The sequence below is a fragment of the Mustela nigripes genome, chromosome 18 (genome assembly GCF_022355385.1).
Source record: "Mustela nigripes isolate SB6536 chromosome 18, MUSNIG.SB6536, whole genome shotgun sequence".
Taxonomy (NCBI): Eukaryota; Metazoa; Chordata; class Mammalia; order Carnivora; family Mustelidae; genus Mustela; species Mustela nigripes.
The window spans coordinates 6365657-6393155 of NC_081574.1; the positions used below are offsets into that span (position 1 = coordinate 6365657).

At 47.9% G+C, this 27499-nt stretch overlaps 2 protein-coding genes across 2 annotated transcripts; both read right to left on the bottom strand.

Moving 5' to 3' along the window:
• Positions 1 to 506: 506 nt before the first annotated feature.
• Positions 507 to 1574, bottom strand: LOC132006594 (beta-defensin 103A-like). The gene is made up of 2 exons (XM_059384484.1): positions 1517 to 1574; positions 507 to 652 (listed from the first exon to the last, which is right to left on the bottom strand). Exons 1-2 carry the CDS (start codon positions 1572 to 1574, stop codon positions 507 to 509), a joined length of 204 nt encoding a protein of 67 aa, XP_059240467.1.
• Positions 1575 to 20680: 19106 nt separating this feature from the next.
• SPAG11B (sperm associated antigen 11B) lies at positions 20681 to 22721 on the bottom strand. The gene is made up of 2 exons (XM_059384469.1): positions 22667 to 22721; positions 20681 to 20862 (listed from the first exon to the last, which is right to left on the bottom strand). The coding sequence occupies exons 1-2, from the start codon at positions 22719 to 22721 to the stop codon at positions 20681 to 20683; spliced, it is 237 nt and encodes a 78-aa protein (XP_059240452.1).
• Positions 22722 to 27499: the final 4778 nt, after the last annotated feature.

A 27499-nucleotide genomic window follows, 5' to 3' on the forward strand; every position in this document is an offset into this window, starting at 1 on the left:
CTGCAGTGTGCTAGAGGAAAGCTCATATTCTTTTGGGAAAGCAGCTCTCTCTGTAAGGAGGTCGTTGCATTTGTGATGGCCCCTGAAGGATGTGCTAAAGTTTAGAGATGAAGCTGGGAAGGTGATTGTATACCTGGTGGGAGGTCCGCTGGAACAGAGAAATGGGTGATAGGAAAGCTAAGGGAATTTTTTAGGAGGAACAGGGAGGCCAATCTCTTTGGGGAGCATAATTTGCAAAAGAGGAGTCAAATCTGATAAGGCTTGGAAAATAAGTTTAGACTTTTTTGAGGATTCCTTTTTGAGGATTCCTCCAAAGGTGAGTCTGTGAAGGCTTTCTAACTTACCAGTTTGGTAACAACTACCACAATAACCAGAATTTAAAAAGGACAATCAAGCTTCTCTTTCTTTTGAAAAAAAAAATAAATAAATAAATTTGATTTTTCTTCTGTAAACTTCCAGGAGACATTTTCACACTTTACAATGTTCCCAATCAGTGTTTCCGGATTTTATTTCTTTCTTCGGCAGCATTTTCGGCCCGAGGAAGAACAGCGGCCTATCTGCTCCTCCTTTGGCAGACAGCTAAGCACGGCACACCGCCCGCTCCTTATTCGGCAATAATACCTCTGCAGGGTATTTACAATTCCTCCGTTCCCTGCAAGGACAAAATAGAACACAGGGGAAGGCTTTAGTCCAAGTACAAGGCTTTTGGAATTCCCTAAATAACCCATCTGTTGCCTTTCTTTTATTTTTCCTGGTCTCCTTTCCTGAATTGGAAAGTGAATTCAGTTATAGACCCCGTTGAATGCCTCATAGGGTTGAACACATACAGACATTGCTTTAAATCAAGAAACGAGAAAATACACATTGGAAAGATACTGGTTTGAATTTGGTAGATACCAATTTGTAATTTCCTTTATAAATAAAATATTATTCTGATCACTATCCCAGGGAATTGTTTGTTTTTCTTTTATTTTAGAGTGTTTTCTTTCTTTTTAAATCACCTTTTCCTCTTTTTAGAAAATGAGAAGTAAAGTAGAGGAAGGATTAAGCAACCAACTGACCTGTGCTTCTGTGGGTCACAGCTCAGCCGGGGACCAAGGTGGCCGTGGGGGAGGGATGCGGCTGGGCTCGTGGGGGCTGGGGCTGCAGGGGCCCCCGGAGGTTCGCAGCCCCCCAAAAACTCCACTTACAACCCCTAAAGCTAGTAAGTAGGAGTCTGTTTAAATCCATCTTTCCTGCTGGGGTTAAAGTTTTTGTATCACTTTATGTCTCTGGAGCAGGTAAGGCTCGTCCCTGTCCATGACGGGCTGGTCTTTGTGAGCTATTTAGTCTCTGAAAAGGTCAGGGAAATGGCTTCAAGATCCTTGATGAGTCTCAGCAGAAAAAAGAAACTGGTGATGTCTGTTCCCATACCACAAATCTACCTGGTCTGAAGTTCCCGAGGAACGGAAACGGACCGACTCTGAATGACACACTTGCAGTTCCCTCAACCCTCTCACCTCCCAACCCATCTCACCTGGAGCAGGCATCAAGAACAGAAAGGGCAACAGGAGAAGAAGGTAATAGATCCTCATGGCCGACCAGCTTCTCAGGGCGCTGAGACTGGGTGGGAAGGTGTGCTCGCCTGCTTTATAAGGATTACAGGACACGCCACGCAGCCATAGGGACAGGTAAGCAGCAGCTGCAATTCCTGTAATAGTACAATGATGACAATATGACGTGTTTCCTGATGCTTCATGCCAGTGTCTCTTACCCCACAGACCACGCCCACTCACCCCGAGTTAATTGCAAACCTAAAGGGTGAAGCAAGCCTGATGTGAGCACACAGCTATTCTGATGCCCTCTAGGCTCCAGGAGCGCCTCAGGGTCTGGCTAGGAGCTAGCCACAGGTATAGGTGGCAAAAACCCTCTCCTCTTGGGGGCATTCCCAGGGCATATAGTTGGGAGCTGCCTGTGCCCCCACTGGTGTACTTCTAAGCTATCTTCCTAAAGTCCTAGAAGATTCTGGAGCTCACCTGGGACCGTAGCAGTCCAACTTTGGACATATTCAGAATCTAGGTGCAAGTTCAGGCTGGGTCACACCTCGAGCCTGCACGGGTATGCCTGAAATCGAGATACAATGGGATCAGCTTCTTGATAATAAGAAAGGGAGGATAAATGGGCTACTTTCCCGAGTCCCTTACTCTATGCTCTTTGGTGTGCAATATGGGCTGTAACTTGGGTGAAACAGGGTTTACAGTTCATCATTGTCTGAAAACTGTCAGATTCATGAGTCAAGGTGTCTCACCCTCCTTCATCAGAGAAAGAGAATGCTGAGATGATGTATTTGGTGGGCCGGCACCTCTTCCTTCTTAATGACACTCCCTATACAAATAAGGGGCTTAGGAAGGTGCATTTAAGACTTTTGGTTACTCATGTTTTGGGAGCATTCAAGGAAGTCCAGAGATCAGGTGATCTCCACTGGATATAGATTCAATGTTTTAAGAACCAGCTTTAAAAAAATATATTGGACTTAAATGTTAAGGAATCCATTGGTGGTTTATATTTGTCGATAGGCTATTTAATTGGGAGCTGAAGTCACCATGACTGTCTGGCTGTTGTGTTACGTGAACGCAGTTACAACGGATCCACCAAGGTCCAGGTATATTAGTTCTAGGAGTGCGTGTTCGGGATCCTGGCGCACCCATCAGATTCTGTAAGCCATCTCTGAACACCTCCCATAGAGAGACAAGTGCCATATGCTCGGGGTCAGAGAGATGGAAGGGGGCGGGGGGCACAGAGTGACCAGTTCAAGTTCTTTCTCTCAGAGAGCATCTGTGTAGGTAAAGGCAGACGTGCGTGCAGTCAAAGCCACAGAGGGGGGCATTTCGACAAGTGCCACAGTACAGGTTCTAGCACAAGGCTATAGAAATGGAGAAGAAATGTAACTCACAGTGGAAGGCAGGTTTAGATGATTTAAGAAGGGTTTCAAAAAAAGGCACTTCCCTTTTTTAAATCAAAATTTTCTCAGAAGTTCAGGATTTAAGACAAAGCAGGTATTATTTTATTTATTTATTTATTTATTTATTTATTTATTTATTTATTTAGAGGCGTGAGGAGGAGCAGAGGGAGAGGGAGAGAAAGAATCCTAAGCAGGCTCCATGTCCAGCGTGGAATCCCACACGGGGCTCTATCTCACGACCCTGAGATCATGACCTGAGCCGAAATCAAGAATCCTGATGCTCAACCAGTGAGCCACCCAGATGCCCCCAAGCAGGTATTTTTAAGTGGGGAAGGAAGTGCGTGTGGGCCGGGACGGCTGTTAGCCGCACAGACAGCCTTGCTCAGTCTTACGCAGGCTAGGAGAGAGGACCGGGTGGGCGTTGCAGGAACGTACAGCTCGCTCTCAGCCCAGGTATGGGGCTGGTCTTAGGGGGATGATTTATCTTCCACATGGAAGACAGACCCCCGGTGACCTCTTGGTGTGACTTGTTCTTTCAAAGCCTGGAAGGCATTTCCAAGGCAATGCCACTATTTTGTAAGAAGGAATGAAAGCTATTTTCCTCAACAGCTAATTTGGAAGCTGGTGCTCGGGGACTGGGCTCTGTCAGTGGCACCCTCCTCCTTCCAAAATGAATTTTGAGGAACACTTTGAGAAGGTTTATATATGTTAGGGATGTTGTGGTAAAAATTCAAATAATAGAAGAGGTAGACCATATTCTTCACTTTTCCTCTACCTGGGGGAAGCCCTGGTAACTGGGGCTTGCCTTCTTGGCTTATGATACCTTTTTTTTTTTTTTTAATGTCAGGAATACTTCAAGCCTCTTCAGTCCTAGTAGTCACACAACCTCCAGCTGAGAATGAAGATGCCACCACGGTATTGGATGTACTGGGAAGACCTGGCCCCACTCCCTGGCCCTGGCTCTTGAGTCCTGGAGCCTGGACCTGCAGACCGAGCTTGGAACCACAGACCCCACACCCCTATGCCCTGGCGTCCAGTTTCTCTTTCAGCTCGAAAGCGCTTTCCCTATGCTAAGACAGTTGGGGAGAGATGTCAATTATTTAACTTTTTTGTTAGACTTTCTGCTCATGGTTTTTTTTTTTTTGTTTGTTTTTTTTGTTTGTTTGTTTAAATTCATTTTGCAAATATGGAACAGAGATTTGATTGATACAAGTTTTGGGTCCGGAACAGCCCTATGTGGAGGGCAGACCACTAGGACACTGGGTTAGGAACCCAAGTTAGCCATTGAACTCTCAGCCCTGACACCTATTATTTGAGTTTCCTGCAGGAAGTTCCTTAGATCCCTGAGCATCTGAGCCCTCAGCAGTACGCTTACAGGAGAGGCCTTCAGAGCGAATGCCGTGAAACACACTGACAACTGTAAATTACCACATGATCTGAGTATCACCCATAGGGCCCTCAGGAAGCCCAACCAAGGGGGAGATGGTGATCCTCAGGAAGCTTAAAGATGATGGCCTTGGCTCCCAGCACAGGAATCCGGGATATGTGTTCCTTTCTTTATCTTATCACCATCCGAAAGTGGCCCAGCCACTCTCCTTTATGGCTGTTTTGACCTTGTCCTGCCCACTGCTAGATGAGTTACACAGGCCTGATCCCAGTCTTACGGTGGAGGACACTGAGGCGTAGGCTGAGTGACTTGCCCTCCTAGGTCACCCAGACTGTCAATGGCCGCACTGTGAACTACAGGGGATTGTGTACATTTTTCAGGAGCCCCTGCTCTCCATGCGTCATATAGACTGGCCACAGGGGTGCCTTCACAGAAGGTGGGAGGCAGGAGGTGGCGAGAAGCCAAGGTATTCCTCTGCTGTTCCTCAGAAGGCATCTCCTCTGGGCCTCCAATTCCTACCAGGAACCCACTTCATTCATGGTCCTGGCTTCCACCAGGCAGGTCCACCATGACCTGTTAGGAGCTCCATATCTTAGGCTTCAGAAATATTACCTCCTTCCTCCTTCGGTCCCTCTGGCCTTAGGGACAGGATTGTCTTTCGGCTGCTGCCAATTCTGAGGTGACTCACCCTACATTTGTCTTGTCAGCTCTCTTCGATAACTGTCGAGATTAAGTTCTCCCCATTGACGTTCTTAAATTTCTTTCAGTGTCTCTGGTTGGACTTTGACGGTCTTCAAAGTCCATGCTCTAAACCATCACAGCATCGTAGTTCTGTCCCTTCCTCTCCTTGAGATGTCACTGCATTGTCACCAGCTAGAATAATGCTTTGCTCTACGCGGCCCTCCTGAATGTCCCATCGGCATCTCGAGATTTACCAGGAAGTGGGATCTTTGAGGCAGTGGTTGGAGGTTGAAAGTCAATGCCAGCTTCACATGGCCTCTTGTTACCTGCTTCCACTGCAGGTGTATGTGAGGTGGTTTCTAGCCTTCTGATTTAATCACTGCTATTTTAGCAGTGATAAATTTAAATAATTTAAATAATTAATTTAATTAATTTTAACAATTCAATAATAATTTAAATAATTTTAAATTACTTTTCCACAAAATAATGTAAGCAAGGAAACAGGAAAAAGAAAACCTTCCTCCAACTTTGTAACCATAGATTACCTTTTGTTCCAGAAAGGTAACAAACTGTAGGCTTCTAGCTGGAACCATTCATGGGGGTACTTTGTTTTTCCAGGGAATTAGGCCCCCAGGGAGGTTTTAATGCCCAGCTGAGCAGGTCGGCCCATAGCTGAGCAGGTCGGCCCATCTGCCCTGCTTTGTGCCTTGATATGTTTGCTGAGCTCCTGAGAGCATCTGAGCTAGGCCTTCCCCTGAGAGCATCTGAGCTAGGCCTTCCCCTGCCCTAAAAGATACTGTCTTCCCTCCAAACCCAAGTCAGCCAGCTACTTCTCAAGGTCAGGAGGTGGGCTACGAGAAGCAGAGGTTTCATTGCACACAGGTCAACTGAGTTGTTTTGTCTTCATGGAACCATGCCCTGTGGACAAATACTTTGTATCACCCTCAGCTAGCAAGCTTTCTTGGCAGTTTTGTATCTTGCAAGCATGAACAAAGGCTGTTGTCCCTTCAGCTTCCTGCAAATACCCCTGTATTGTCAACACTTGATTTGCTGTCATGCTCTATGCACTGTACAAAAAAGGAGGGATATATCTATGGAAAGGCAAGGGAGGTATGCAAGGAAGGGATAAGGCTTGGGTCTGGGGGACCTACCAGGAGTCACAGGACGCCGTTGGGTTAACGGGATGCCACAGAGAGTCAGACACCACTCTTTTTCCCAGGAGCCACCACAGAGGTGGTGAGGCATAGAGCCAGGTTAGGGAGCAGTGAGTCGTCTAGTTGGCCAAAGTCAAGTGGACGAGCATGTTGGGCAGGTTTGCATTTAATTTGGTAGGCAGGCCATGGATTCATGAGAAACTAGATCTAAGATTTAAATTCTCTAACAGGATAACCACCCGCTGACAGCTCCTTCCAGAAACGCTGAGGAGGGGGACGCCTGGGTGGCTCAATCAGTTAAGAGTCTGTTTCAGCTCAGGTCATGATCCCAGAGTCCTGGGATCGAGTCCTGTATCGGGCTCCCTGCTCAGCAAGGAGCCTGCTTCTCCCTCTGCCTGCTGCTCTCTTTCTCTCTTCTCTCTGTCTCTGACAAATAAATATATAAAATTAAAAAAAAAAAAAGAAGAAGAAACACTGAAGGGAAGGTTTGAGAATGCTGTGCATACACTTGGGTAACTCTTTCCCAGATCCTTGTGTTTTAAAGACATTTATGTCATCCTTCTGCAGGTGGTGCCAGCGACGGCCCTGGGAGCCGAGCCACTGTGAGGCGAGTACTCATGGCAGGGCCCTGCCCCGGGCCCCCTGCTCCTCTACCCATCAAGAGAGCAGTGTGATTCTCGAGTAGCCAGACACAGTCCAGAGGAAGAAGTTCTCAGGAGAGGCGTGGCCCGTTTTCTCTGCCTGGGGCTGTGATGTGAGGAACAAGGCAGAAGGGAATGGAGATAAAATTAAACTTCCTTATAACCTGAAGCCCACTGACATATCCTTGAAGTTGGCGGAGTATGACATTCCTCAGGAACCCCCAACCGTCTTTTTCTTTTTTTAAAAGATTTATTTATTTATTTGAGAGAGAGACAGAGAGAGCACGAGCAGGAGGAGGGGGAGAGAGAGAAGCAGACTCCCCGCTGAGCAAGGAGCCCGATGCGGGACTCGATCCCAGGATGCTGAGATCATGTCCTGAGCTGAAGTCAGGAGCTCCCAACTGTCTCAACAACCTTGCAAGAGGGAAAAACAACCATAGCTTAATAATAGCTAGGCCTCCGGGATCTGTGAATCTTTCAACATATGAAAATTCTGCTGGGAACTTCCTTGACTTTACCTCTCCTGATCCCCAAGTCTGTCACCCATCACCCCTCACAACCCCCGTGCAACATGCAGGAGCTCTCTCTGCCCACGGGTTCTGTCCCCATGCTTTGATAAAGCCCCATGCTTTTGCACCAAGAATTCTGTCTTGGTCGTCAGCTCCGAACCCCAACATCTCCCTGTCAGCTGTGCCAAAACTCTGACTTAGAGACAGCGGGGAGGGCAACTGAGCTTGTCACCGTTTCTGTGGTCTCACGTAGGGACTCTCTGAGGCCCTGTGCATTGTCCACATACTGAGATCACCCTTCACCGCCGTATGTGCACGTTTCCTTGTATGCAGAATAAATCACTTTGAAGGGATGGTGTCCGTTTTCTAAGTTCTCCACCGGTTTTACCTTCACACAGCTGTTCTCCACTCTTCCCAACAGGACGCTCTAATCCAGCTGGACTCCGGGACTCCCCACCGCGGCCTGTGGCCGGGGGCAGTCCTTCAGGATTTGACTCATGGGTCTAGCAGCACTAGGCAACGGAGAATAAAAGAAAGCGATTCCACCTCCAGGTTCTGCGCCAGCTCTCTGCGGGGAGCTCCTCCTGGATGAATGCAGCTTTTCCAGGGGAGGAGGGTGGGCGAGGGGCGGCTCTTCCTCCTATGTCTCTTTGCAGCTGAGATAGCGTGATGATGGCCTTTCTGCGTAAGAAAACACCCAGATGGTTCAGAGGGTACGATCTGAGTGACAGATGTACAAGACCTAGACAAGGGCTCTAAAAATGAATTTCTTTTCTCACCAAGTGCTCCAGCTTATGGGGCTGGAAGGGAACAGTTTCCAACCCTCTCCCCAGTGGGTCACCGTGTTCCAGACTCTCCCTCGAATTTTTGTTATTTGCACCTATTCTGGCTTCTTCTTCTTGTTCAGGAGGAGGTTTTTCTCCTTCTGTGCCTCTCTTCTCTATGCTCTTTGAACTCTGCCTTTTTAGCCACATACCATTACATAACCCCTCTCCTACTCCCTTTTCCCACTGGGTCCTTCACTGTAGTCCACATTCATGCTCAATTTTTTATTTAAAATGAACCTGCACTTAACCCTTTTTTTTCCTCCTGAAACCATGACATCACCCTTTTCTTTCATTCTTTACCAAATTTCTCAAAAGATTGGTCTGGGCTCACGTGACCTCTGATGCTCTCAACCCCTTGCTCCCCAGTTGATTGCTTCCTGGCATCTGTCTCAAGAAATCCCTTTCAGATGGAATGAAGTGTGACTGGTGCCAGCATTTACCCGAGTACTGAGCAGAGAGGATGAAGGCGCTGACACCACCGGGCACGGAATGGAGACCTGCTCTGGAGACAGAGTCAGGCTGACGATGGGTCCCCTTCTAGCAGGCTAAAACTCGTTCAGGAATTTGAAACCTTAGCAATGATGTGATGCTGCGTGCCTTTCCCAGAAACTAAAATCACACCAAACACAGGAGAAGATGAATCTCCCGACTCCTGAGGGCAAAATCAAGAAGGGATGTAGTTCATAAAAGTTCATATGTAAGGCTACCTTACCAGCCTCCTACCCATCTCACAGCAATATTTTCTTTCCAAATGGAATGGTATGTGTATGATGCATTACTTTCTGTTTATATTTTTGCTCTAATCAGATTCTTTAACTGCATTTCATGCTCAGCCTCAGTGAAAACTCATCCTATAGCAACACCTGCCAACAGCCTACACAGCCTGCTGGCTGCTTCCTTGGGATGGATGTTTAGAGTGTAGGTGGCTCTTAGAACTCATCAGTGGGCTGGGGGCTAGGGTAGAGGAAGAATGTACCCAAAGGCAAGACATGGTACCCCAAAACACAGGACATGTGCCACTCTTACGCAATCAGAACTGAAACTTGAAATAAATCTATCAGCTACTATTGCACTAGGGCAGTGGGAAAGCCTCAGATGCTTCCTCAGATGCTTCCCACACAATGACTGGCATCTACGGAACTGCTAGTATCTACTGAGCACACGTACATGTGTGGCACTTTAGTGCACTTTTGTGACAAAAAAGAGTGAGGTCACTATTATAATCTAGGCTTTAAGGACAAGGAAATTGAGGCTAAGAGGAATGAAGTGACTTGGTAAAATTCAAGTTTGGAGCCCAGACAGGTTCACAGGTTACACTGAATTAGGATTAGGCCACTTTACCACCTCAAGTCACGATAATTGTTTTATTTGTTTGTTTTAGTTTTTATTTAAATTCCAGTTAGTTAACATACAGGATAATATTAATTTCAGGTGTACAATTTAGTGATCCAACATTTACACATAACTATGCTTCATACCCATTTTTTGGCCAACAGTTTCCTAAGTGGGGTTTCCAGTGGGAAGGTATATGATGTCATGTGGTGGGAAAGAAAGCAACAGGACTGCGGTACATGAAGCCATATCTCACCCACTCAACCTGGACCTCAGAGCTGTTTCTGTTTTGAGAACTCTCAGATAAGTGGCTCATGGAAGGGGCCACCATGGCACATAGGACACCAGAGCATAAAGAAATATGCAAGCAAACGATGAATTTTGTATCTCTATGTCAACTTCCTCTTCCACATTTCAAAAAAAGAAGTTTTTTGGGTTGCGTACATCAGGAAGCAGGAAACTTTTTTCTGTAAAGGACTGTACAGTAAAAAGAAAATGAGGTTTTGCTGATCATACAGTTACTGTTGCAACTACTCAGCTCTGTGTGTGTGTGCCAAAGTGGCCCTAAGCAATATGCAACAAACGGGCGTGGCTTTGTTTCAATAAAACTTTATTTGTAAAAATAGGTAACAGCTGGCTGTAGCCAGTGCCTCCCGTCTTGCAGACCCCTGGCTTGCATTTGTGAGACTAGGAGAGAGGAGGCAGCCTCTAAAAGGCTTCTGATGAGCCTCACATTCTAGTGCTCAGGCCCTTGTGTCATCCCTTCCTTTTCCTTGTGGGCTCACCTCATTGACACATTTCCAACACGTAGAATCCCACTTCTGGGATTAGGTTATAAAAGACCATGGATTCCATTTGGGGTGTCCCTCTACTCTGACTTGCTGACTTTAAGGGAAGCCAGATGCCATATTTACGGCTGCCCTATGGAGAGGCCCATTTGGCAAGGAACTAAGGGAAACTTCTGGTCAACCCAGTGAGGAACATAAGTGAACCTTAATCTAACAGCTTTCAAGGAATCTACTTCTGCCAAGGACCGCATGAGTGAGCTTCACAAAGCACATCATTCTCTGCTGAGCTTTCGGTTGAACTACAGCCCTGGCTAACAGCTTGACCAGAACATCATGAGTGCCTTGATCCAGAAGCACCCAGCCAAGCTGTGCATGGTTCCCATAACCCACAGAAACCCACAGACACTCCCCATTTGTTGTTGTGCCATGGGTAACCACCACAGTGAGGTATAGCGTAAAACACAAGACATCTGGAGGCCCGCCTTCTGGAGCCAGGGTTCACGTGGATGTAGGTTAGCTGCTTACCCATCTGGACCTTCCATTTCCCCTCTGCCTGCCAAAGGGAGGGGGGTCATGCACTTCTGAGGTTCTTACAAATCTAAATCCTCATAGTTCATTGAATGCAGTCACAGCGACACCTAAAGAATTGGAAATCCATGGGTGAAACTGAGCCTCCCAACTTATTTTGCTGTCAGTTGCCAACATTTAAAGGAGAAAAGATTCTGTATAAAAGTCCATATCTTTGGTTTCTTCAGAAAAGTGTAACGATTTAACCACTAGGGCCCACACTCATACATGGGAATTGCAAGATATAGCCAAAGATCTCTGCCCCTTTACATCGAATACAAACCCCCACTCAGAATCCCACTCACTGTCTTTCACTGGCTTGTCTCACTTCTTCAAAATGCCTGGCTCTGATGGGCTTTCAGGGGTCATTTAAGTTATGTCTGATCTTGCTTTGGGATCTTTCCTATAACAGAGCAAAGGTGTTCCAGTCTAGGAAATTGGCCCATTTTGGCTCCCCAGGCCCTTTGTGAAATGCTGTCTGTGTCGTATGAACTGTACCCACACATTCTGCTGCATGAACGTCGGGAAAGCCCCAGCTCCGAGCCTGGACAGGAGGTGTACGTGGTTTGTAACAACACCTGCGTTCTTCCTTCTCTCTGCCACACATCTGAAAGACCTCTCCTTCCTCCCACAACCTTTACAGAAAAACACACTTCAGCACTCACCTGTGCACACATACACCCGCACACACGCCCACACCCAATTACAGAATTCACGTAGATCAGAGAGAAGCTACACTTCCGTGTATTCTCTCTGCTCCTGACCTGACAGGGCTCGGACCCTTCCCTTCTCCCACCAGGTGCAGGTCCTCGCTGCCCCTCACCTGATGGACCCTGTCCCAGACACAGCCCCTGTGGCTCCGCCTTCCATTGCTCCATCTGCCTCCTTCCTCTCCAGCCTCTATAGTCCCTGCACTCATCGTTTCTCTTTTTCTGTGTTGCCTGCATTTAGAGTCTCATTCTTTCGGGTGCCAGGCATTATCAGCTCATGAAAAACACAATCTATCTAAGATAGGGATATATGCACATGCCGATTTAAACTACCATGACTCAAAATGTATCTTGTGTTGAGGGCATACTTGGGTTTCGTTATAAGCATTTCACAAGATGTCTGTTTTAGGAAGCTCTCCAGCCTCGGGCCAAATCCTGGCTTTAGCACGCTACTTAGGTACACACGTGCATAGTTCACAACACCTGCTCAGACCTGCACACCCAGCATGGAACATGTCCAGCTGAGGATAACCTATAAAACCTGGGGGTTAGGTGGGATTAACAAAAATATCATCAATATCTACATGTTGTCACAAGTGGTACATATTTTAGAAAAATAATTTTGATCATGGCCTGGATTTTAATTCTCCTGGAGACTGACCATTGGGGACGACCCGCCCATTGTGTTCATAGTGCTGTGAACAAAAGAGACTCTTGTTCACAGGACAGGATGAAAGGGGTGGGGTGCTACATTCCAAAGGGGCGAGATTTGCTTCTGTACAGTTGGTTCCCTGTAGCCTCTTGGGAACTAGATTTTCTTCAAGAGACTGGGTGCTCAGTGTCACAGGCTGCTTTGTTCAGGTCCCTGAAGTGTCTATTAGATGTCCCACTTTACTGACTTTGAGTATTTACCTCTTCCTTGGAGAGATGCGGAAGCTCCAAGTATCCACCTGCAGACCCACTACAAAGCTACGCCCACTTTCTCAACAAGCAAGAACTATTATGTGTACCCAAATATTTCGTTGTCTTTTCAGTCTAACTGGAATGGCCTGTCTTTCCCTGGAACCATCCCCAAATATCTGTATCTTTTCCTGGTCTCTCGGCGTCGCTGCTGTGGGCTGAGTTCCATCCTTCTCTGCCCTGCTCTTGCTTTCTCTCTGCCTCATGTCATCACTGTCTGTGTTCCTGCGTCTGTCCTTATCTGTCTCTTACGGTGTTCTCTGTTTTTCATCACCGTGTGTGTGTGTGTGTGTGTGTGTGTGTGTGTGAGTGTGTGCATGTGCGTGAGCATGTGTGCACGCGTGCCCATGCACACGCACACTGCCTGGGGGTCTCTCTATCTCCGCCTTTGAGGATGGTGCAGCGGTGTCCAGTCTCGGAGTCTTTCCACACCAGAGGTCTCTTCCTGACTGGCTGCAGTGTTCCAGCCCCTAGGACCACCCTCTGTAGCCAGCCGGGGGGATTTTCAGGCAGCCTCTTCTGGCCACCAGGTGCCTCCAAGGCTCACGTGGGAAAGCAGGGCCAGGACAGACACAGCCTTTTCCATCAGCAAGCCCAGCCACAGAGCTCTGTAGTGACATCCGTTGAAGGTCATGGGGAATAAGGTAACAGAGATATAAACCAACCTTCATTTTTTTTTTTTTTAATCCCTCAAGCTCGATCCTTCCTTCCACACAAGCCTGAGCTCAGAGAAGGTTACAGGCATTTTTCATCCTTTGGAGACAGTCTCCTACAAAGAGAAAAGCCCCTTTCTCTAGTGTGCGACATCGATTTCTATTTTTACTTCTACATGGGCAAATAAACGAGGTAGCTATTCGTTTTCCTACCCTTACTCTTATTTGTTCTTTGAAGGTCCCAACTTCCCCAGCCCACCGTCCTCACCTTCTCCAGGAGGACGTGGTCATTTGATTGGATCCTAACTGGGAGAATCCAGCCCCTCCGCTGGGATATGAAGCGGGGGAGGCGCTCCTTAACGAGCAGGGAGCCTCAAGGAGCAGCAGGACAGAAACCAAATGCTACTTTGTTGAACAATGGTGTCCTGACTCTCCCGGAAGTGAGAAACATCTTAGCAATCAGGGAACTGTTCCCTTCCTCCCTCTGAGTGAAGCCTGTCCTCTTCAAAACCCAGTGCCTGTCCTGGGGAGGCGCCGCTCGAACACGGTCAGGAGCTGGAGAGAGAGCTGGGCGCGCGCCCCTTACAGTCACTCACGAGGCCAGCCGGAGGCGTGGGACCCCCCACAGCATCCTTAGAAAGCCCAGCCGCTCCCAGCTTAACGTTCCCCCGGGCCGTGACTGTCCCCAGACACCCCTGGTTGTCCTGCTGCCGCCCAAAGGGCCACTCCAGCTTGTTCGAGTGAATGGAAAGAGGTGGGGGAGGGAAGAGGAACACCCCTCACCATAGCGGGGCTGGGGGAGAGCATGGCGCTGGACTGAAGAAAGACAATCCGGGCGCAGGAGACTACGGCTGGAACGGGAAGAACACTCCAGGACACAGCTTTCTAAAGGATCTTCTAGAACGTGGGGAATACATTAATTTGCCAGACTTTAGGTTTTTACCCTTCTTTTGATAAGGTGTCCAGAAACATCAGTAAAATATTCTGTCCCTGCAAGGTCCCTTTCAAGAGTGATAGGGAGTTTGCAGGACCGTTGGGGAAGGGGACATCATCTGCTGCGTGGAGGTCGGGCAGCGGGGGCCACAGCTGGGAGGACTCGGCCATGGTTCTCAGCTCTGAACGCACAATAGCTTCCCTTGGTACCTTCCCAGAAACAACCAAGGAGCCCATCAGATCCCTACAGGTGGTGCCTGGGGCATAATGAGGAAGTGTGAAAAGCTGCCAATGAGGCATGAGAGGCATGAGGCATCATGAACCACAGCTCTAGAGGAAGATGATTTCTAAAGAGCGAGGACACTCCCCTGGCTTAGGGACAGACCTCACCGTCTGTGCTCCTCCGGGTTCCTCCCTGTGGCAAGACAGTGACAACGATCAAGTGAAAAGTGCAGCTTTTCCAGTTCCTTCGGTCATGCACACCTGTGGCAGGTGCCACACCCAGCATCGGGCATCACCCTGAACACCCAGTTCTGTGAGTCACTGTGACTCTGCTCTCCGTGGGGCAGGCAGGCAAGAATCCCAGGGAGCACTGGGCTGCCTCCCGCACGGCCGGGTCTGCTGGGAAAGGGCTGGGCCTCCGCTCCCTCACCCCGTGGGTGTGAGCGCCTCCGCCGTGCCTCAGTTGCCCTCCTGCCTTTCCTCCCAGTCGTTCTGGCCTCGGCTGGCTTTGCTCCCGCAGAGGGGCTTGTGTAGAGAGAGCTCCTCACACAGCGAGAAGGATGCAGAGGCACGGCCAGGCTGAGAAGCCTTCCTCGCAGGGGACTTCAGCTCCGGCCGCATTCCTGCCTCTAGGTGCGAGCGCCCACCCTGGGCCACGCCGGGGAGAGTCTGATGGTCTCATTGGTAGCTGCTGACCCACCTGGGCTGCAGGGGTGGGGCCAGCGGGATGCGGGAGTGGGGACAGAGTTTCTGAGCCTCCCTACATTCTAGTAAGAGCGGGTCTGATCACCCTTGCAGATGCCATGAGGAGGATTCACTGACTTCCTTCCTTCGTTTCTTCCGCTTCCCTTCCTCCCCGTGCTCCCTGGACACTCACTCCTGTCCTCGTCATTTCCTGTCACCGTGTTCCCTGTGGTTTGGGAGCCGACCTCCACCCTGTAGGAGGCCCCATTCTCCCCGGGGCCCGGAGCCAGCTCACCCGGCTCCACCATGTGCGCATCTTTCTTCTTCGCTCTCTATGCACCTGCCGCGCCGACCCACCCCATGGCCGTGGCCATGGCCGGAGAGCTCAGCCCTGCCTCGGACACCCTGGCGGGTGGTTCTTGTGTTCGCACCCACCCCTCCCCCTCCACTGCCCGAGCTGCAGAGGCGACGTCTACACCGCGGACAGCTCCGGGGGTAAGGGAAGGCCGCAGTGGGCTTCTACAACAGCCTCAAGCCAGAGTCTCCACGTCTCTTGTTTTTTTTTCAGGTTTCCAAGTGGAGAAATGCAAACAGATTCCAAGTGTCCTTGGGTGCTCAGGTGGAAGGAAGAAGCATGTTCGCGGGAACCGGGACAGGGAGTAGAAAGCCCAGAACTCGCTTCCTACCCTGCCCACATCTGGGGTTCCAGGAGCCTCGGCAGAACCCCAGACACCTTCCGCACAGACACCCAAATGGCAAGAGAGGAGAGCCCAGGCTCTCTTCTGCAGCTCGTTAGCTGTGTGGAATACACACCCCTTCCTGCTGCTTCACTAGCTGTGTGGTCTCGGGCAGGTCTCTTTGCTCTGCGAGTGTTAATTCACCCCTCCCCAAATCCGGACAATGACACACACCTCAGTGCGGATCGTGGGTGTGGTAGAAAAGGCCACTCGCAGCTCATGCTCTTTTACGATCACTGCCAAGATCACGCCGATCCTCACGTCAGTACTCGTGAAGTTAGAGAGAGCTGGACGGGACGCTGTGTGGACGCTGCTTCCTCTAGATTTGGTAGGAGGCGGGAATGAGGTGGAGGGGAGAGGGCCCACTGTGGACTTGTTGTCAATGTCTAAATATCACCTGCCTACATGACCTCAGCCCAGCCTCTGAAACCTCAAAATAATATACTCCATTGTGCTGGCTTCCTGGCAGATCCAGACAGGCCTGCCCCCCCTGAGCGCTGTGTGGCTCCGGGTAAGCTGCTTCCCTGCTCTGAGCCTTACACGTTGCACCTGTGTTATGAGCACACTCAGACCTGCTCCTGAGATGAACCGAGACAGGAACTCATGAAGCCCCTCACCCTGGAGCTCTCGCCAAGGAGCTGACAGGTGACGCCGGCAGGGATACCCCGAAAACCACCTGTGTCCCTTGGCATTTAGCATGTGAATTCTTCTGGACGTGGACGCAAGCCGACCCAGCCAGAGTCATACATCCCTGGGCCCCAAGCTGATGCTCTCTGAACCCTCCCTGGGGCCTCCCTCTGGGTGACCGTGGGCATCAGCTGCTCCCAGCCAGGCCCCTCCCCGCCTGAGTTCTCAGACTTCGGCAGACAGGTGCTTCCCTGCAGAGGAGACATGCCTGTCTCCCGTGGAGTCACCTGGGGAATAACCCGTCAGTGGGGCACCACCGGCCTGCCTTCCAGCGAGGGGGACGGTTGCAAAGCGCAGGTCCATCTGGCATCCAGCCACGATGAGGACACCCTGCATTGCAGACGTGGCTGCTCTTCACGGTTCCTGCGTCTGGCTGAGGCTTCCTTCTCCCCCGAGTGAGGGAGGTCGCCCCCCGACCATGGGCGGATTTCTGACCTCCCGGAGCTTTTGGTTTCTTTGGCTGGTGAAGTTTACGGTGGTGCTGAACTAGATTCTTTCTGAGTTTTTATGGAAGAGGATTGCTAAGACAGTTCCGAAGGAGGAATTTTAATATGTCGAGCGATTGCAGCATTATTGTTTATGTGGATGGCCTGTGGCTTTCCAAAAGGACTCTTTTGAAGGGTGTTCTTGTTTGGTTTGTAATAAACCCATTCCGTCCCTGTACTGGTGTGCTGCCTCAGCAGACAGGTGCTATTTAGATGGTAGACAGTCAGTCTGTGGGAGCCCGACTCTGCCCGGCGTGAGGATGCAGGGTTTGGCCCAAGAGACATGGCAGTGACATTAGCGTGCTTGTCTGCCCCTGCCCGAGGTTGTCCGGGCGCAGGATCTGGTGGTGACATCTCACCTTCAGAGGCAGCGAGAGGACAGGCTTCTCACCTTTCTCTGCAGCGTATCCGCACTGCTTGGCTGAGCTCTTGTGCTCTTTTACATGCTGGTGGCTCTTTTAAACCGTGGCTTTTCCCCTGTGCCCCAGGCAGAGAGATCTGTTCTGGTCCCGACACTAATTTGGGGTGTTCCCTGGAGGAGGTGCATTCAGAGGCTTCTTACATGGCCGTCTTGAACTGCAAGCTAAACCCAGCTCGGCCGTTTTGATTGCTTCTTCCAGAGTCTTCCCGTGACAGCCTGCTGTCTTTCGGAGGACATGGTTTTTATCAAATGGTCTCTCAGCTCCCTTTTTTGTCTAAGATTCTATGGCCGAGAGGCAGGGGACAGCAGGCAAATGCTCCTTCTGGGGACTCAGGATCCAGGAGGACTCCCTAAGGCATCTCCAGCCCATGTTCTGTGCCCCGTACTGCCCACAGGGGAGCCACTAACCCCCCTGAAAAGGAGCCGGCTCTGAGCTCAGTTGTGAGGCTGTATAACAGGGCAGGGCTAGCAAGGGCTCTGTCCCACGCCCTGACCAGCAGTGACGAAAGAGACAGGGCTGCAGGCTTCAGGGGGTGTCCGGGCTCCCTGGCATCCCCGTGTTCTATGTGAAGATCAGTAACGACAGTGCCAGTGGACTGAAGACCTGTGCTTGAGACGTGGATTAACTGATTCATTTCTTCACCCTTTTCACATTGAGCTTGGCTGGTCACTAATCATTTAAATAGGAGTGAGGCCCAGACCTGAGTGAAGGATCACCTAGTTTAGCAGGAGAGGTAGGCATGGCAATGGATAATGGCTGGATAACTGCATCACAGAGGCAGAGCCCCTAAGAGGAAGGCATGAGGGGTGCAGCCATTGATTCTGCCTGCAGAAATTCAGGGCAGGGGGTCAGGGAAGGTTCCACTGGAGGGGACATTCGAACCCATATGATTGCAGGGAAGGAACATTCTGTCATCCCTAGTTACGTACTAAGTCATCTCAAAGAGGCGGCTGAGTCTTGGAGAGGTTCAGTGGGGAAGATGATACTTGTCTTAGAAAAAGGAGCTATGGGGAAGATGTACAGACTTGCCAGGTATAAAACACTGGATCCTGTCGGCCACAGCCTGGCCCCTCTGCCTCCAGCTGGCTGCCTGGGGCCCCCAGCCATCAGGAAACTCAGCCCCTCCTTGGATCAGTGGAGGGTTCTTGCTCCCAACTCCGGTTCCACCAAGAGAAAAGGCTTGCCACTGCTGCACGTCTGCCCACACCTCCTCCCAGCTGCCCCTAACTGTGTGATGCACGTGTCTGAGAGCAAGGCCGAGGTTGTCCTCGTAAGTCCCCAGGTTGAGACAGATCTGGGACCCAAAGGCAGGAGGCAGTGCCCTCAACCATTTTTATGTGATTTATAATCCTACCCGAGTCTCTCCTGTAAATCCCTGGGGGAGGCAGTCAGGGAGCACAGCTCAGTGGCAGACTGAGGTTAGAACCTGGGGAGGCTCTTCTGAGCCCCCCCCCCCCCCCCACACACACACCTTTCTGCTGTTTCCTGACAGCAGAGGCTGCTCAGCGCTGGTCACTGCTGGGGGTCAAAACGCCAGCAGACCAGCTACAGCAGGAAGCCAGCAGGCTCTGCTGTCATTATTCATCGTTCCGCAGCCACCTGCCTCCCCCCACCAAAGAAGAGCTGCGCGGTGACACCTTCGTACCTATCCTGATCCATTCAGTTAATTCCCACAAACCCATCGTGGGGCAGAAATGAATGAGACACTATAATTTATCTAACGCCAAGAAATGCAGGCTGGAAGGGTTGCTAATTCAGGCTCCCTTTGTTCTCAGCCCAGAACTGACTCCGCCAGCGGCTTCGTTCAGCGACCCCGAGCCTCTCTCTCCACGCCGCGTTAGAAGATCAGGTTTGCGCGCTCCGAAGGCAGCAACGCGCCCTCTCGAGGTAGGTTCTGGTACCGACCCGCTGTGGGCCCGCCAAGGTAGGCTCTGGCTTTGGGAAGTAACAATTGGAGGAGTTTTTACCTCAACTTAGAAACATACTAGGGCTTTGTAAGACCACGTACAACGGGATAATTTCAAAAAGTATCACGGATATGAAGTAATTTGTTCAGTATTTCAGAGAGGCAAGCAAGAACCTGAATCCAGGCCCCTGGGCGCATCTAGACATCTGGGCAGGGTCCCATCTGGGTCCTTCCCAGGAGAGAGGAAAGCAAAAGGAGGTCACTGCGCACATCCTGGACACCCGACCCTCTTCCTGGTCCTTCTTACCTTCACCTCAAGTCTGTCCCTCTGAGCCCCAGCGAACACCCCAGGGGCCAGCTTTGTGCCGGGCAATGCTGTAGGTTTTCCTCCTCACATCCACATTGCCCATTCAAGAAAGATAACATTTCCCCCATTGAAAGCTACACCAGGCCTGATTTCTTTTTCTCTATTTCTTTCTTTAAGATTTTATTTATTTACCTGAGAGAGAGAGAGAGAGAGAGACGGTGCGAGCACAGAGACGGAGAGAAGCAGGCTCCCCGCTGACAGGGAGCCATATGTGGGGCTCGATCCCAGGACCCCGGGATCATGATCTAAGCCCAAGGCAGATGCTTCACCGACTGAGCCACCCAGGTGCTCCTCTTTTCAAAAAATATTTATTTATTTATTTGAGAGAGAGAGAGAGAGAGAGAAAATGCATGTGCAGAGGGGGAGGGAGAGGGACAAGTAGACAAGTAGACTCCATGCTGAGCGAGGAGCCGATGTGGGGTTTGATCTCAGGACCCCAAGATCATGCATGACCTGAGCTGAAATCAAGAGTCAGCTGCTTACCTCACTGAGCGGGCACCCCAGACCAGACCTGGCTTCCACTAGAAATCAGAGGGCGACAAGCTGGAGAGACTCTGGATGCAGGGAAACAAACTGAGGGTTACAGAGTGGGGGGCAGGGGGGGTTCAGCTGGGCATGAAGGAGGGCGCGTGATGTGGTGAGCACTGGGTGTTATACGTAACTAATGAATCACTGAACCTTACATCAGAAGCTAGTGATGGTTTCATACGTTGGTGGGAAAGGGGCCAGAAGACTGACTGCATTTCTGTCCCTCTGTAGATGAGATCATTCTGGGTGCTTGGTGTCTAGTCCCCCCCTGTCTGTGGGTCAGTGAGACACACTCTCAGGAACAGGCAAAGGAGGTAGGTTATTACACATTTCTGAGACTCTTTAAGAAAAAAAAAAAAAAAAAACAGAAGAGGTCAAGTAAGCAAGCTTTTAGGAAAATTTTTTCATCAGACCTTCACCCTTGCTGCTGGATTCATTCAACAAACATTTATTGAACACCTGCGATGAGCCACACGTCCTTCCACGTCCTTGGGATGCTTCAGAGCCCTCCTGCCTTCCAGAAGCTTACATGTTAGGTCTCAGCTTTATCTGTTTTGCCTTAGTTTTTGCTGTACGTCTCTGGTTTGTTTTTTCTTTCTGCCTCAGTAGCTGGCAGGCAGCACCTATTCCAGGGGTTGGAGCATATTTCCGCCTTTTTCTCACCAAAATGGCAGAAGAAAAGTCTGCAGGTTCCATGTTCCGTAAGGCAGATAACATCTCTGATTCCAGGTGGAATATCCCCTGTTGATACAATATAATAGAGTTGCTATTGAGTTCAAATGGTAGAGAGAGAAAAAGATGACCCTGGCCCACAGCTCTGAATATTTACTATGTTCTTCCAAAGTTCCATGTCTTTGGACTAAGTCCAGTTTAACTGAGGTTTGGTTTCTTAGCTTTAAAACAGGAACAATAACCTACACCTCAAATGTTCTACACCAACAATAAGTCATGGAACACTCCATCAAAAAATAATGATGTACTGTATGGTGACTAAAATAACAGAATAAATTTTTTTAAAAAGAGTGTAAGTGAGATTTCTCCAAAAAAATAAAAATTGTTTCCAGAAGGGTATAGATTTCATCCTAAATTATTACATCAGGATTCTCAAGCTTCCTGGTGACAGACAGGAGTTAGTGAATTAGGGGAAAGCCAAGACGTTTCAGAGAACAGAGAGGAATGAGGGAGAGGTGGTCTCCGTCTCTAAAAAAACGAAATAGTTCTGATTCTCAGCTTGCGGTCCCATTTTTAGTTTCATGTCTTACAATGAAAAGAGGAAAAGAAAACCTTTTTCTTCACCATGACTTGTGAACTTGGAGGTCAAGGACAACCCCCCAATATGGAAAGTGTTTTCCATTTGTCACAAGGAAAAAAAAGTGTAATTATGTATGGTGACAAACGTTGACTAGGTTTCTGGTGGTGGTCATTTCACAATACATATGAATACAGGATCACTATGCTGTTTATCTGAATCTAGTATAAAGTCCTTTGTCAATTCTATCTTAAAAAAAAAAAAAAAAAAGCACTCCCTATTTGGGAATGAGATGGTTGAATGACAGTTCTGATGTCAGGTCCGCAAATGTCACCTACAATGACCACGAAAACCAACAAAACCACAAAATTTCCACAGTGTTGGTCTTGCACGATTTATTTTATTTTATTTTTAAAGGCTCTATTTATTTGTTTGGTAGAGAGAAAGAGAGACCACAGCAGGGGGAGAGGTAGAGGGAGAGGTAGAAGCAGGTTGACTGAAGACAGGGAGCCCAACACGGAGCCTGATTTCAGGACCCTGAGATCATGACCTGAGCCGAAAGCAGACGCTTTACCGACTGAGCCACTCAGGAGCCCTGGACTTGCACAATTTAAAAAACAACCCTGTGCAAGATCTCACAACAGCCGGGGCCTACCCTGGGATCCTGTATTGCCTCTGCTGTGGCTTGTGGGGGAGACAGCCACATGAAGACACGGGCCCCACAGCAATGAAGGTAGAAGTACCACAAGCCTAGGGACCTGGGGATCTGCACTCTAGTCTTACCTCCTCCAGGAGCTAATTCTCTCTCCTTGGAGAGTTTGTTTAACCTGTGATGCCTCAGCGTTCTCCTGTAGAACTAACCCCCTGGGGTGGGGGGTGCTGGAGGAATGCTGTCCTAGATATAAGTCACTCACTGCTGTTGTTCTCCAGGAGCTCAGTGTCCTCTCCCGGTACAGCACAGGGCCGCCATGGATGACCCATCATCCCTTCCAGCGCTGACATTCATGGGACTGTCATTTCCTCCTGGGAACTTTTCTCAGACTGTAGTGAGTGTTTCCTATGTGTATCAGAGCCTTTGTCTGTGTTAGATGACCCCGATAACTCATATTTCACTTTCTAAAAAACTCTTCCCAAGAAGATCCAAATAGTCCTGAGCTGAGCTGCGGAGGGGTCCACCAGCACCATTACCAGTACACAGACACCCCAGCCCTCCACACGGGCATCGTCCCTGGGGTTCCTGCCCTACCTGCTCTGGTCACCTCCAGTAGGTTTCTGCACCAGCCAGGAGATATTTACCTGAGTTCACTTGGACCAAACAGAAGAGGACACTGAAAAGTAAGAGGCCCTTCATGGTTCAAGGTTCCCTCCGGCTCTCCCAGCCCTGCTGTGCAGAAAAACCAAGCCAACAAAACAGTGGAGTGGAGTAGCCAAGACACAAAAATGGGACATTTATAGGTTTTTGGGAACACTGATCAGGAATGAGCACATTTATCTGGTCTACTGAGTAAGACTGTGGGCAGAAAGTACTAGATACTCTTCCTTTCTGCCTAAAAATAGACAGACTTCTTGGTATTGGGAGAAGCAGGGCTTCGCCGACAGCTGGGTACACCAAGGTTGCCCCAGAAAGAGAACCAACAGCTGTGAGGGGCTCTTTACAATAGGTGCTGTACTGGGAGAGAGCCATGGGCCCTCAGGAAGCTTTTGTTTGGGCTGCAGGAACACATGAATTGGTCACAGAAATACACTTCCAGGTGTATACCCAATGGACATAAGCCCCTGTGCACTAAGAGACATGCCCAAGAACGTTGTTATAGCCTCCTTCATGATGGCCATCAGCAGACTACAAACCATGTAGCACATTCCACCCAGTAATAAAACCAATAAGCCATCACCACAGATGGTTACAGCACGGATGTGGCGCACAGACATCCTGCATGGGAAAAAGCCAGACACAACACACTGCATTATATTTTTAAATGTGGCAAATCTAATTTATGTATTAAAAATCAGGAAGTTGTCTACTTAGGTGCATGGAGAGTATCTTCATTTTTTATAACAGCTGCATATGAGTTCTTTTAGGTGGTCTCCTACCTGATTTACTCCATCCACAACCATATCTGACCATGCATCTTCCTCAGACAAGGGATTTCAATGAGAAGTCAAGTGGTGGCCTCAGAGTTCTGGAGGTGAGCAAAGACCTAGGTGATCAATGCAGGTGGCCAGAAGAGATGAGGGCCTGAAATTCAACTTTGGACATTCCAGGGCTAAAAGATGAAGCAAAGACAGTGGGTCCTAATGAAGGATAGCCTGATTCACTGGACTTTCTGTATCTTGTAAAAATATCTATGAAAATAGGAGTTCAGAGAGCCCCTGGGTGGCTCAGTCAGTTAAGCGTTTGATCTTGTTTTTGGCTCAGGTCATGATCTCAGGGTCATGGGATTGAGCCCCGGATCAGGCTCCTCATTCAGTGCGGAGTCTGCTTAGGATTCTCCCCTTCTTCTTCTCCCTCCCCTTCTGCCCCAACCCTGGCACTCACTCACTCTCTCCCTTTCAAAATAAATACACAAATTAATTAATTTAAAAGAATCTTTTAAAAAATGTGAAAATAGGGGTTAAGGAAAAACTGTTTGGAAACTAAATGCTGCTTTTCTCTCTTTGCCAAAAAAAGGTCACCCTATCAGTAACTATGAACGAAGCAATCATAAAAAAGATATCAAGATGTGTATGTGTGGGGGTCAAACAATATATAAGAACTCTGTTAAAATTTGAAATTCTTTTTCTCTGGAGCATTTGTTCTGAACAGATCTCCAGATGTTCCCGTTGTGAAAAAAGCATAAGAATCCCGATTCGATCCTTGAGAAAACTGCCTTCCATGTCAAGAATACATCCTAGGCTCATGACTTCCAAAGAATGATTATAATTCTGAATCCACCCACATGGATGGAGAATGTATAGCTAGGAGATGCAAGAATTACTGTCCAGTACAAATTCTAGCATGTATATACCCAGATGTATGGGTCATTTGTTAAAAGTCGCCTTGAAGAAGCATGTTTCATATCTGGTATTCTTTCTTGCCAGCTAGACTAACCTGATTTGGAAAAGATTTAAGGTAAATGTGGATGGTATTTTTTTTTTCTAGCAGTCCACCAGCATACAAGTAGTTGTGAGATTAGAGTTTGGAAATTGTTTTCTGTATAGTTTGGAAATTTTATGAGCTATGTTGGGAAGGTAGGTCACCTAGGAGAAAAATACATGAGCCATATTAGAATTTATCACCCACTTCTTTCTTTACCCACAGATCTACTGTTTCCAAGTCACAGACTCCGATATAACTGCTAGGGAAGAATTTTGTGAATAGTGTTGGAGAATTAGACATGCCATCCCAACAGAAGACAAACTAGGAAACTGAGCTCATTGAACAATCTCATTAATCTAGTCATGCAGTCATTGGTTCTTATAATTACAGGGTTGAAAGGAACTTAAGCTCTGTTTGTCCCAACATGGAAGATAATTATTCTGGTGTGCATTATAGTCATACAGAGAAAGATGGCATAAGGAGAGATGAGAGATGTCCCTGGGTTTGAAAATATTTTAGAGTGGCAAAAGATTTTTATATATTTTTTAAAAACTTTGATATAATTCACCAATAATTAGATAAACAGCCTAATTTAAAAATGGGCAGAGGACTTGAATAAACATTTCTCCACGGAAGAAATGCAAATAGCCAAAAGACACACAGAAAGTGTTCAACATCAGTAATCATCAGGAAAATGCAATTCGAATCACAGAGACACCATTTCCCAGGCACAAGGAAGTCCATTAGAAATAATAATAATAATAATAACAACAACAACAACAAAGCCGAGTGGTGTTGCTGCCCCATGACCCAAGAAGTTTTTTTTTTTGTTTGTTTTGTTTTTTGTTTTTTTTTTATTTTATTTTATTTTTTTTTAATTTTTAATTTTTTATAAACATATATTTTTATCCCCAGGGGTACAGGTCTGTGAATCACCAGGTTTACACACTTCACAGCACTCACCAAATCACATACCCTCCCCAATGTCCATAATCCCACCCCCTTCTCCCAAACCCCCTCCCCCCGGCAACCCTCAGTTTGTTTTGTGAGATTAAGAGTTACTTATGGTTTGTCTCCCTCCCAATCCCATCTTGTTTTATTTATTCTTCTTCTACCCACTTAAGCCTCCATGTTGCATCACCACTTCCTCATATCAGGGAGATCATATGATAGTTGTCTTTCTCTGCTTGACTTATTTCGCTAAGCATGATACGCTCTAGTTCCATCCATGTTGTCGCAAATGGCAAGATTTCATTTCTTTTGATGGCTGCATAGTATTCCATTGTGTATATATACCACATCTTCTTGATCCATTCATCTGTTGATGGACATCTAGGTTCTTTCCATAGTTTGGCTATTGTGGACATTGCTGCTATAAACATTCGGGTGCATGTGTCCCTTTGGATCACTACATTTGTATCTTTAGGGTAAATACCCAATAGTGCAATTGCTGGGTCATAGGGCAGTTCTATTTTCAACATTTTGAGGAACCTCCATGCTGTTTTCCAGAGTGGCTGCACCAGCTTGCATTCCCACCAACAGTGTAGGAGGGTTCCCCTTTCTCCGCATCCTCGCCAGCATCTGTCATTTCCTGACTTGTTGATTTTAGCCATTCTGACTGGTGTGAGGTGATATCTCATTGTGGTTTTGATTTGTATTTCCCTGATGCCGAGTGATATGGAGCACTTTTTCATGTGTCTGTTCGCCATCTGGATGTCTTCTTTGCAGAAATGTCTGTTCATGTCTTCTGCCCATTTCTTGATTGGATTATTTGTTCTTTGGGTGTTGAGTTTGCTAAGTTCTTTATAGATTCTGGACACTAGTCCTTTATCTGATATGTCGTTTGCAAATATCTTCTCCCATTCTGTCAGTTGTCTTTTGATTTTGTTAACTGTTTCCTTTGCTGTGCAAAAGCTTTTGATCTTGATGAAATCCCAGTAGTTCATTTTTTCCCTTGCTTCCCTTGCCTTTTGCGTTGTTCCTAGGAAGATGTTGCTGCGGCAGAGGTCGAAGAGGTTGCTGCCCGTGTTCTCCTCAAGGATTTTGATGGATTCCTTTCGTACATTGAGGTCCTTCATCCATTTGGAGTCTATTTTCGTGTGTGGTGTAAGGAAATGGTCCAATTTCATTTTTCTGCATGTGGCTGTCCAATTTTCCCAGCACCATTTATTAAAAAGGCTGTCTTTTTTCCATTGGACATTCTTTCCTGCTTTGTCGAAGATTAGTTGACCATAGAGTTGAGGGTCTATTTCTGGGCTCTCTATTCTGTTCCATTGATCTATGTGTCTGTTTTTGTGCCAGTACCATGCTGTCTTGATGATGACAGCTTTGTAATAGAGCTTGAAGTCCGGAATTGTGATGCCACCAACGTTGGCTTTCTTTTTCAATATCCCTTTGGCTATTCGAGGTCTTTTCTGGTTCCATATAAATTTTAGAATTATTTGTTCCATTTCTTTGAAAAAGATGGATGGTACTTTGATAGGAATTGCATTAAATGTGTAGATTGCTTTAGGTAGCATAGACATTTTCACAATATTTATTCTTCCAATCCAGGAGCATGGAACATTTTTCCATTTCTTTGTGTCTTCCTCAATTTCTTTCATGAGTACTTTATAGTTTTCTGAGTATAGATTCTGTGTCTCTTTGGTTAGGTTTATTCCTAGGTATCTTATGGTTTTGGATGCAATTGTAAATGGGATTGACTCCTTAATATCTCTTTCTTCTGTCTTGCTGTTGGTGTAGAGAAATGCAACTGATTTCTGTGCATTGATTTTATATCCTGACACTTTACTGAATTCCTGTATAAGTTCTAGCAGTTTTGGAGTGGAGTCTTTTGGGTTTTCCACATATAGTATCATATCATCTGCGAAGAGTGATAATTTGACTTCTTCTTTGCCGATTTGGATGCCTTTAATTTCCTTTTGTTGTCTGATTGCTGAGGCTAGGACCTCTAGTACGATGTTGAATAGCAGTGGTGATAATGGACATCCCTGCCGTGTTCCTGACCTTAGCGGAAAAGCTTTCAGTTTTTCTCCATTGAGAATGATATTTGC